The 12004-nt window shown below is 32.5% G+C and overlaps 1 protein-coding gene across 1 annotated transcript in view; it reads left to right on the plus strand.

Moving 5' to 3' along the window:
* Nucleotides 1–7051, plus strand: part of LOC111055866 — a 46649-nt gene extending 39598 nt beyond the window's left edge. Inside the window, exon 6 of the mRNA XM_022343171.2 lies at nucleotides 512–7051. Within this exon, the coding sequence (XP_022198863.1) occupies nucleotides 512–715 (204 nt within the window). The 3' untranslated portion in view covers nucleotides 716–7051. The remainder of the gene's footprint in view (nucleotides 1–511) is intronic.
* The last annotated feature ends 4953 nt before the right edge of the window (nucleotides 7052–12004 follow it).

Genomic DNA, 12004 nt, shown 5'->3' on the forward strand with positions numbered 1-12004 from the left:
AGCCTATATTTTATTCAATAGTACAAGTATTTTGCAATAGAAGCTATAACTTGTTTCTTCTCCTCTGAAAATTCAGTCTTCTGCGTGATTCGAAAATAAATCAATATGAGTAGATGAAGAAACAAAAAAACAATGTAGAAATAAATGGAACTATTTGAACATTGAGAGATGTATAATGAATTTAATAAATTGGAAGCAACCAGCTATAGAATGAGGAATTGAATCGCCAGTAGAGATAATATACTGGACTACATTTCTCATATGAATATATTCCAAAATCAGGTGATTGTTGATATACGTAAGCTACACATCTATTTTCATTGATGAAATTACCAATCATGAAGCTGTGGAGAGAACAACAGGCTGAGCCCAAAACTGTTCTCCTTCCGAATTAGAGAAAAGAGTAGCGTTTTCTAAAAATTGAGATTTTTCACTCCGAACATCTCAAGTATAATTTCATTGTTTCTCTGACAATGTGATATTGTTAATTCAATACCATCTGTTCAATTAGGTGGCTGAAAAACGAGAGGCCCAGACATCAGCTGCCAAACTCCGAGCTGCCAAAAGTCTTCTAAATAAGCTGACGTCATCACCCTCGACTCCAGCGCCGGGGGGGAGCGGCAACACCAAGCGAGGGGGTGCAACTACCCCTGATCCCGACTACGGAGTCAAACATCTCAGGAAAACTATACTGTCAATATTTGCTGATCCCTGATTGGTGGGTGAATAATCGTGAAAAGTGTATGTAAAATTTGACCTTTAATTTGTGAAAAGTGGAAGTGAAATTTGACCTAGTTTGAAGAAAGTGTAAGTGAAATGACCTAGTTCATGGAGAATGTAAGTGAAATTTAACCTGCTATTCTGAGGAAAGTGTAAGTGAATTTGCCTAGTTTGTGAAAAATGTAAGTTTAATTGACCTAGTTTGTGGAAATGTAAGTGAAATTTGACCTAGTTTGTAGACCGACTTTGTTCTGACCTTGACAATCTTTTTTCGACTCAATAGAAACAGCCTTGAAGTAGTTGTCACAGTATGACCTGGTAACCTATAAGGGTGAATATGTCCTTGACCTTGTAAAATATGTTGTAAATTTCTAGTATTATTTAAGAGTTAGTTGATGCGAAACAGTAGTTGATTTGTAATTTGGTTTGATTTTTTTGTGTTTGATTATTTGATGTATTTTATCGTACTTGAGTAACTTGAAAACTTATTAGAACTAGGATTGATACAAATTTTGGTTCAAGAATCTATTCAGCATTCGCGATTGTAGGATGACGTCATATCAAATTCCTACTAACAAATAACATTTTTCTACAGGTGATACATTTTTAGTGATAGAGATGAACAAACGAAACAACAATACAATCTTGTTGGGGTAGACTATAATAAAACTTGTGATAGAAAGTTACCATACTTCTAAAAAACACAACTCACCTGATTTGAAATATTTTCCTCCAAATTCAACCAATCGAGAGTTAGAATGAAATAGAATCCCAAAATCGTAATAGTAATTATTAGAGGCACATTTTCAGTATAACGTTGTGGATACTAAAATTGTGCCTTGAGATGTTACCTGTAGGCTACTATTTAAATCACTCGGAAAATAAAGCTATATTGCATGATTCCTGGAGTAATAGTCTTGAAAATTGTAATTATATTGGTTAATCGCATCCTGGATAACGGTTAACAACCTATAACTAAACAAAGATTATTGAACTTTGAACTATTTTCAACATGAGGAAGTTAACATTATAAAATAAGTACCATTTTGTTTCTGAAGATAATGTCCATCGCCCACTTCAGTTTATTTACAAACAGTTCAAAAAGGTAGTCACTTCAAAAGATAGACTCTAGCCTATATGGTAGAGAGAAGATACCGTTTATACAATTACATTGCATTATTAGTCTCTGCCTATACACTCCTAGGACCATACTCATGTAGGGTGTATAAGGCCAGAAATGGTTTAATATTCTCAAATGATTCGATGAACGTGTATAATACCCTCTTCTGAATGAGAATCATCTTTTAACCGGAGATACAGTTGGAATAATTCATCATTCTGCTCAATAATAATTATTCAAATTCCCGTTTTTTCATTAGCAATCACTGGAATCAATATTGAAATTGAACCAGTATTGTTTTTCCAATACCTAATACGGTAATTAGTTAATAAATTTTATAACTTCAAAATAAATAGTTATTTCGAATAATCATTGTTTCTCTGAAGGCTTCACTATCGTTCACCTCGAATCGTTACGAACCAACGTCAATCACTATTACAACGTGCCAAAGGAGGACATTAACGTTCGTTTTCTAAATCATCATTACAAAAACAAGATCGCCTTGATGCATGACCCTAATCAAATAACTAACTAACAATACCTTTCTCTCAGTTATAATTTCGCCACTAGGAAAACGCATTACATCATAAGAAGTGGAAAGCCGTCAACTGATCCGTAGCTGAGAACAGTGAGGACTTCCGTTAAAATTAACTCCGAAGATACCGTTTAGTGGAACTGGTTATATGTGTCAATCGACATTGAAAAAACCTACAAGAAACCACAATTATCACTTTGTCATACTTTTCTCAATGATTGTGGTACGACCTTCACTAGGGTCTAATGTGTCTGTCCAATGAGTTTCTGATTTCTGAGTACGTGATGATGGAGATGTTATTAGAATACTGATTACTGAGAGCTCAATAAAAAGTGTTAGAATGTGAGCCTTCTATAATTTTTTTTCAAAATTTATGGATGGTACACGTATATTACTAGTGAATGTAGAAGCCTACCCTTACATTACTAAGTTTTCCAATTACAGTACGGTACTCTTGAAGTCTTGAAATGTTAGAACGGATTAGAATGCCTTTCAACATTCCATTTCTCTATAGTTCTCTCCAGTCTGCATCTCTGGAATCGTTATCCTATCAATCTCATCAGACTTATGAGCGTTGTCGTTTTTCAAACGAATTTATTTTTACACAAGAAAGGCACAGTTTTTAAAATTATTTTAATTTCATGATTCATGCTTCAACTTTTGCTATTTCAAGAGTTACAGTATCATATATTATTCCACTCATAAGAGTAGAAATGCTTCGAACAATCCTAATAGGTTTATAGGTCAATAGGTTATAGCTTTCTAATAGGTTATAGGTCAAATCAATAGGTTTATAGGTTACCAAATCAGCCAACACTTTGAATATTTTTGTAATAGGTTTTCCAAAACTGAGGAACATAAATTATCAGAAATTCTTCATTCGAAATGCTTCTGGGAGAAATTTTGTTTTGTCAATGGGGAAATTTTCAAATAGAATTTTTCATAGGGCTTTAGGACAAGGGACCCGGTCTTGGGAAAGGACAAGGGCAAGGGGAACTCCTAATCAGCTTATAAGGACTTTAGGACGAAGGACTCTAGCTTGAACTTCTTCAGAGAAACCTCTTTCAAATGAACAATACAAATATATTAATTACAGTATTATTATAAGAGTCAACTTATAATACATACGTTTTTGAAGTTATTCACATAAGTTCATAAGTTATTAAGCTTTTAAATTTTGAAAAGCAGCTCCAAACCGAAAAAATTATTGGCCCTTCATAATAGATTCATATCAGCTTAGTTCCAAAATGATCTTGAAGTTCCAGAAACGTCTATATTATTGCTATCAACGTCTCGATCAAACTTTGAATTTGAATTCCAACCCCTCACTCCTTGTATCCTCGATAAATAGTATTGCAATTATCTATTCTCACCATATACTCATATTTCTCAAGTAGCATTTATAAAGTACCGTACCATTTCTCATATAATTTTGATTCGGTAATTTCGCGTTACTCGCAACATCCCACCCATTCTAGGTACCATACCTCAAGGGTCTTAGGAGATAATTTCGAATAATAACTACTGTGAACCGGTTGCAATGCTAGACTGATGCAAGCAAGTGGTGCTGCCTTAGCAAATGAATGTCGATTGTAGAACTGGTTCGCATTAGATTACACTACATTCTACTTACTTCTGTCCAAAGCTTTGCGAAACTCTTTAAAAAGTGTCTCTTCTCTCACTAAATAGTTGTAATTTATTCTTCTCCGTCGTTTCCTTCATTTTCTGCTTCAAATGCTCATTTTCTCCCTCTTCTTCTCTCTCATTCATCCTTGCTCTGTTTTTTTAATTCGTCTACTGCTGTCTACAATCCAGAGAAACTTCAACCAATTTTATTATTTGGATTTGAACTCACGATCATTTTAGAAAAATTTGCTTTGGACAACAAATCGGACAGTGAATGCCCGATTTGTACTAGAAAAATTGGACTTATGAGGAACATTGAACTCACTATCATTTTATAAAATTGCCAACAAAAAATTTGTACAAAAATCGGACAATGAATGCCCGATTTGGACTAGAAAAATTGGAATTATGAGGAACATGTCTATCACTAATAATTCCTATTCCATTTTTACCTCTCCGTCCCCTGCCTGTATTCTCATTTTCTTTTTCTAAATCTTTATTTTACCTATTCTACTTATATAATTATTCATTCATTGCAATCTGTATGAACAAAAAGTAATTCCATCCTATTCAGTCTAAAACCTTTCCCAATTTCCAATACTCCACCCGTCCACCCATCCTCCTTCTACTCTTTCCCTCTCTTCCTCATAAATAACCAATACTGAGAATAAAATAGAAGATGATTATGGATAGGGAAGGATGGAGGAGAAGGAACAGAATAAGAAGATGAAGAAAATGTGGAGATGTATAAAAGTGTAGAAGCAGAAGATGAATGAGTAAACAACTTTTTTTCTTCTCCAACCTCACCCTTTCATCTTCCTTTTGCTATTCTTACAATTATATAATTATTTTTCCTCTCTTTTTTCCTCCACCTTCCTTCCTTCTTCTTCACTTGTTCTTCTCCCTCTCACTATCATCTTCATCATCTCTTCAGTTTTCTTCTTATTCTACTTTTCTGGATTCATTTCTTCTTCTCGTCGTCCTCTTTCTACTCCTCTTCCTCCCACAAAACTCTTTCAGGCTCTCCCGACTCTCAAAATCTGAAAGAAGTGTGAAAAAGATGACGTATAATAGTAGGCCTATGCTCTTGTAACATCTAATCTGTGCTAAGACTCTGGCTGACAGGCTGATGATGATGATGTACTAGCCTGCAAAACCTGAACTACTGGGTAATTTTCAAAGGTCGCCTCTTACACATTAGTGAAGGAAGTGTAACATTTCCAGCTCAAATAGTTAGTTATTAAGAACTCTCGTCTCCACTTATAGTAATAATCGCCCTTAAATAATATTTTCCTCCTCTATAAACTGTTCAAACTTACTCTCATTCTCGTATTCGCTCTTCCACTTCTCTTTCTTGTTATTCTCTAATTTTCTCCTTCTCTTTTATGCCTTATTTCAAGTTTTATTCCTCCTTCTCCAATCACATTCCTTATCTTTCCACTCCTTTTTACCTCATCGTATTCTTTCTTATATTGTCTTTCTTCACTAAGTTCTTGATTTTTCACTCTTCTTTTCTCTGTTATTATTTTCTTATCCTCTTCAAGTATACTCCTGAGAGGATGACAATCCTCTTCTCCATATATATTCATAAGAATTCTCCAATACATCATAGTTTCTATGCCAACGTGTTTTCTTTGTGATTCCTTATTTCTCCTTTCTAATTATTGAGCTTATCCTTTCTCTATTTCTCTCTCTCTCTCTCTCTCTCTCTCTCTCTCTTATGTAAATTTTCTCTTATTTTGTAAAGGGTCGTGTGGCAGAGAGGACCAGGTCCTAACTCCGCCCTAATAAAGGCATATAATAAATCAATCAATCAATCATTCAATCAATTTATTGAGAGTTTTTGGGTTAAGTGGAAAAGGGAGATCTTATTGCCACAACTTTACTCACATCACACTCAATTTAATAAAGAGTAAATAAGAAGACATTATTTATCTATCTATTTATCAATATAATATCTATCTATCTATCATGGTACTTTCTAGACCTTCCTCATTTCGATCTTACTCTTCTAGATTCTTCTTCTCTCTCCTTCATCTTCCTTTATTCCATCTCCTTCAGTAAGTTTTTGTTATCTCAATTTACGGTCTCACTTTTCTAGATTCTTCTTCTCCCTCCTTCATCCTTTTCCCATTTTATATTTGATAGTCTTCATCTTCTTTCTTTTCTCTCCCTTTTTCTTTCCTTCTCTGCCTCTTCTTCTCTCAATTTTCTCTCTCTTTGTCGAGAAGGCCTACTACACATGTCTTGTCAATCCACTCAAGCTCTTGAGTTTTAAAATCAAATGCACTATTAGTTGGACTAATTTTTTACGACCGCTAATAAATATGACGAGCATTAACCTGTTCCACTCCATCAATCTTGATTCTATGTCAGACAAGTGAAGTTTATGTCTCGGTATTTACATAAGTGTTATTTGAGCTCTAACAGTTTCAACTAGTGCTTGGTAATGGTGATTTCACTCCCCGAGTGTAAAACAAAATGGCAGTACGCGCTATTAATCGCATACTTGATTACATGATCTTGCTCTATAATCGTAAAATTATGAGCTGAATTCAATTTTACATCGCAAAGTTGTAGGCTAAGTGTGGAATATTGGAAATTGACTTTGATGTAAGAAATTCATGAGATATTACAGTATTTACTGATAATGTTGTGAGTAGTTCGTCTAGCTAATCAAAAAATTTAGATTTCATCATCCAAGTGCCCCCCCCTTCCAAGCATAAGGACGGACCTCCCCCTGAATATCTCACATTTTAGTATTAACCCCCCCTAAATATCTCACATTTTAGTATTTACCCCCCTCCAAAAAAACCTCATCCTCGCAAAAAAATCTTTAGTCGTTATTGAACCCTGCTGACTTTTTTTGGGACCCCCCAAAGAATGCAAAGAATGGTTATTGAACATCCCCAAGAATTTCAAGGACGCAGTCTGCTTTTTTTATATCTTTTAAAACGTCCCATTTTTAATACTTGAGTGAAATCCTCCATTCAATATATATACCATCTATATAATGTTATAATACCAGTGTAAAGTATTATATACGGTACTTTATACAGATGATATTGACATATTGGTGGATAAATTCACAAACATAATTAATGAGAATATTACCAATCACACGAAAATCATAAAATTGCCGCATAGCAAGCAACCCTTGAAGAAGTGGATCACGCCTGGTTTAATTTCAGCAATTCGAAAAAGAGATAAAATGCATAACAAATTAAGCAAACAACCTTTTAATGTAAATCTCAAACAAGAGTACTTAGCTTATAGGAATAACTTGAACTCAATAATAAAGAAAACCAAGTATGACTATTACAACAATAAATTTTTGGAATACAAAAATAATTCTAAGAAAACATGGGAGTGCATCACTGAACTAATGGAAAAGGAGAAATTATTCATTGAACCTAAAATTGATGCAGAGGTTTTAAACAACTATTTTGTGAATGTTGGAGTTGAACATGCAAAAAAACTGTGTAATTCTTCAAGCAATTTAAATATACCAAAATCATTAAATATACCTCCGTTAAATAGTATATTCCTAAATCCAACAAGCAAATCAGAAATCTCCAAAGTTATAGGTGATTTGAAAAATAATACCTCTCCAGGAGTAGATAATATTAACACGCATTGTCTCAAAGTAATAAGTGATTGTATTGCCTATCCACTAAAACACATTATTAACAGATGCTTTGCTGAGGGATATTGTCAAAAACCAATCAATTGAGCACTACCGATTTGCCAAAGTAAATTTATCGACTCATGATGCACAGAATCCGGTTTGGAACCATGATTTAGGTCAACACATCTTTCGAATTTCAATGATTTCGTGACCGATGACGTGAATAAAAAAAGTCAGAACAGGATTCCAGCGATGTATCATCCTAAGCACAGATAATGCTGGTAGAAATAATTTTGAAAACCTCTCATAAAAAGATAGCCTGAATTAAATATAAGTTAATCTACAACCGAACATTATTAAAAACTCAAGAGACAAAATTTTATAAATCACCTAGGTACTAAATTTTTGAATGTCATGTCGCCAACAAACAGAATATCTATAGGACTACATAATAGGCGCAGATAACTTGCAGGATTTTCCCCTATATGTTACAAGTATGACATGTGAGGATGGAATATGTTAAACTTACTGAAATTTGTAAATTAAATTCAGAACCAAACCAAACCGGTAAAACTAGATCTTTCGAATATATACATAAATTCCATTTCCACTGGAATGCTGTATTGATTATTGAACCTCATAAAATTGATTGATTTTGAGAAACGAGATTTGTGAACATTATATGGAATATATAGAATACGAGTAGAATATTTTACGAAATACTCATAAATATTTTTACCGAAATTGTATTTCTCGATAACTATTATTAATTTTTGTGCAAATCCTGGGGCCTCAAAGTATGCTCCCACATTTTGAGTAGATAAATAAATGAATGAATAAGATTTCACCCATTAAATAGCCCAACTTTTTCCATCCTTGTCACTAAACTGACTAATAGCCTGTATTATACTAATCTCTGAATTATCCCACCATACTTTTCCCCAACAAGGAGTTTACCTCTATCAGATAATAAGGGCTACTTTCAGTAAGAAGTTGAGATGAGTCCCGAAATGAAAAGTATGTTTCCAATTAAATTTTGTGGTTTTATAATTGAAGAAGTTAATCGTTTTTAAAAGAGAAGTGAAAGATGTTTTCTAAAAAAGAGGCCTATTTCCATTCTATCTCTATCACTATTGATTATTAGGCATGTGTATGTCATAAATGTAAAATGTTACCAGAGAAATAATATTTCATTATTTAAATTGTTGATTACTTAAATAAGTCGATTTCGATTGAATTCTACTATAAAAAAATACAGAGAGATTACCACAATAATATTTAAATAATTCAATTTGTTAATTTTGATAGAACGAGGAACCCTGTTTCAATGTTATAATATTGTTTTGAAATCTAAAGTCTGTTTTACTCTTTTACTATAATTATACCACCTTTATTTTTTCCACTTTTTAATCGGTTCCGTATATGGTAAATTTTCCGAAATTTGTCATTTCATTCTATTTATAAAAAATGTTTTGTAGTAGTATTTCTACATTTGGAAACATAGTTGCAGCCAATCATTATGTAACTGTTGTTTACTAGAAGAAATACACAATCAGTGTATAGCTTTCATGTGATCAATATAACTGTGTAGCTAGTTGGCTGGAAAAATAATGTCTTTTACGACTCATCGCATTGCTTATAGAAATGTTCAAAACGCAAATTGAATACCGTATTTTTTATAAATTAGCATAATTTGAACCAGACGCAGACCAGTCATGCATGAGAATAGCGTTCGTTTTGTTCCGACTACACTGTATTTCCATTATTACAAAACCAGCAGGTGATTATGAATGTAAATTCCATGACGGTATTAGTTGTTCTAAAATAAAAATGATTCAATTTCTGGTTGGTGATAGTAGCCTATAGGATGATGATAATGCATATAAATGAAGCTCGGTTATCTAGAGAAATTTATTGAGATAGAAATTCGAATAAACGGCCAGTTTCATTGGGAAAACAAGTGGATCGAGCTTTAAATATTCCTACTAGTAACAGTTATCGTTGTAGACCAAATTACAACTATATTTTGATGATTTATTGATGCCTAATTGATATGGTTGATAGTGTTCACGAAAAGGTCTGCAGCTTCTAACGAATCCTTACAAATGTATTCTCCCTACTTGTATTCTAACCCATTTTAAAACAAACTTTACCTGTATTCAATGCATATTGAAATTTCTTGAACTTTTTTTTACAAAAAATGTAGGAAAGGTGACACAATACTGTGGTAAATGAGAAGTGGTGTATTTTATTTTTGGTGAATAAATCCTGGCATGAAAATTTTTGTTTTACGATGTTATGCTCATCACTAATATTTCTGCGAATTATGAGATAAACTATTCCTATAACCATAAAATTAAAAGAAGCACATTTCACTTGAATAAGTTCACCCTATACAAAACCATCTTGTTACTACTGTAGAATAGAAAGTTTTTGTAATAACTATCCTGATGTTCCTAAAACACGGTGAAAGTAACAAAATGGCAGAATTATTTGCTTTAATTTAGTTACCAAACCCTTGTTTTGTTAGTATTATGAGAACAACATACTGTATAAACTTAGTTGATATTAGATTAGTTTTAGCCTACTTTGTAATTATTTTTAGTTTACAACCTATTTTCTTCTGTTACCATTAGCGAATGACATTGAACTTGAACTAACTGATCTTACATTAAATTCTATAATAGAGTCGTTATAAATTTTTAATTCACTTGATGGTTACCAAAAAATCAAAGATAATAATGTTAATAAGATGTAGCTTATACACAATATTAAAACTTTTTGCATGCTGTGTTTTTAATTCAATCTTGTTGAACCTTTTCTTTGTATCAGATATAAGTTTATTTTTTCCAAGATTTGACGGTCATATAAATATTATAGTACCATATGAGTTCATTGGAAATGAGACCAATGTGAACTGTTAATACTGTAAATGCGTAGACTCGTTCTAGACTAGAGAATAACTTGTGAGTGATCTATCTCTAAACTATTTGAATGGATACCACTCTATAATCTTCTATTGAGCAAGCGATCTTAGTTGCTTTTGAAAATCAAAATATAGGCTATCTATAGTAGGCCTTTACAAAATCAAATTATAGGTAGGCTACTACTACTGATGTACCTGATAAAATTGGTGTGGATAGGCTACTACTGATGTAGGCCTACTCATTAAGTAAATGTTTCAGTTTACGCTTCACGGTATCGTGGAAAATAGTTTGATTCATTTATAGGGCTGCATCATTGTTGAAAAATAAATTGAACTTTAAATTAAATTTTGATTTAAATGACATACTACTATTGAAACATACAGAAGTAAATTATTTCAACTGAAGATAATATGAAAATAGTGAACCATCTACAAACAAGTCATACCTTGATCTTCTCAAAAACTATTGCTGTTGATTCCTATATCTCTCTCAAGTGTTGTAGTTTGATAGAGTAACAGTTGCAAAACATTACTGTATTTTAAACTCTCCTTCGGAAATCTTCAGATGATTTCACCTTAAGTGATAAAAAACAGAAGTAATAGATTAATTTAATTAGAAAGCCACTGAAGTTCAAAATCAAAAACAGGGAAAAAATTTGGATGGGCTTAATGAAAAAATACAAGAAATCTATAAAAACATCAGTCTTTACTATATTACAGAACAAAATACAATTATTATAGCAAGACAATGATATGCTACTATAGAAGAATATTTTTCAATGAAAATAGACATTTACTACATTTTGGTGAACAAAGAAAAGAGATTGGATTTAAAAATAAAAATTACTACTACTTAGAGAGCATTGACTACTTATCACATTTATATTAAATGCTGAAGCAGATACATCATTGAAAAACTGACTCATCAGATTTTTCACTGACTAGATGGATTGAAAAATAATAAAAAAATTGGTTTATGTGAATCCTCTTTGGGATATTTGTAATGTATTGTCAAATATTCGAACAATTCCATTGAGCGAGACAATTAAAACCATTTTGTAAATTGCAAATGATTTATTTTGAAAAATTTGCAAACCAAGATTTGAAAATATCTATTGATAATCATATTCAGGATAATATTAACTGTTATACTGTAGCCAGAAAAATGGACAGTATTTTGAAATAATGATTTCTGGTTCTTGCAACACCTGTATTTCAAACTGATATACCACCATGCGGCCATTTTTCAACTGTAAAGTTTCCTACTTACTGCATGTGCATCAAGTGGAAATTACAAGTGATATTAGCATCGCAGTTAGTGGTGGATAGAAAAACTAACACTTATTATTGGGATAGAAGTTACACAACAACAATTCATTGGATAAACATTTATGGGGTTAAACATCTAATTCCAATTTCAATTGATGATGATCGATAAAATTGGATAAA

The sequence above is a fragment of the Nilaparvata lugens genome, chromosome 8 (genome assembly GCF_014356525.2).
Source record: "Nilaparvata lugens isolate BPH chromosome 8, ASM1435652v1, whole genome shotgun sequence".
Taxonomy (NCBI): Eukaryota; Metazoa; Arthropoda; class Insecta; order Hemiptera; family Delphacidae; genus Nilaparvata; species Nilaparvata lugens.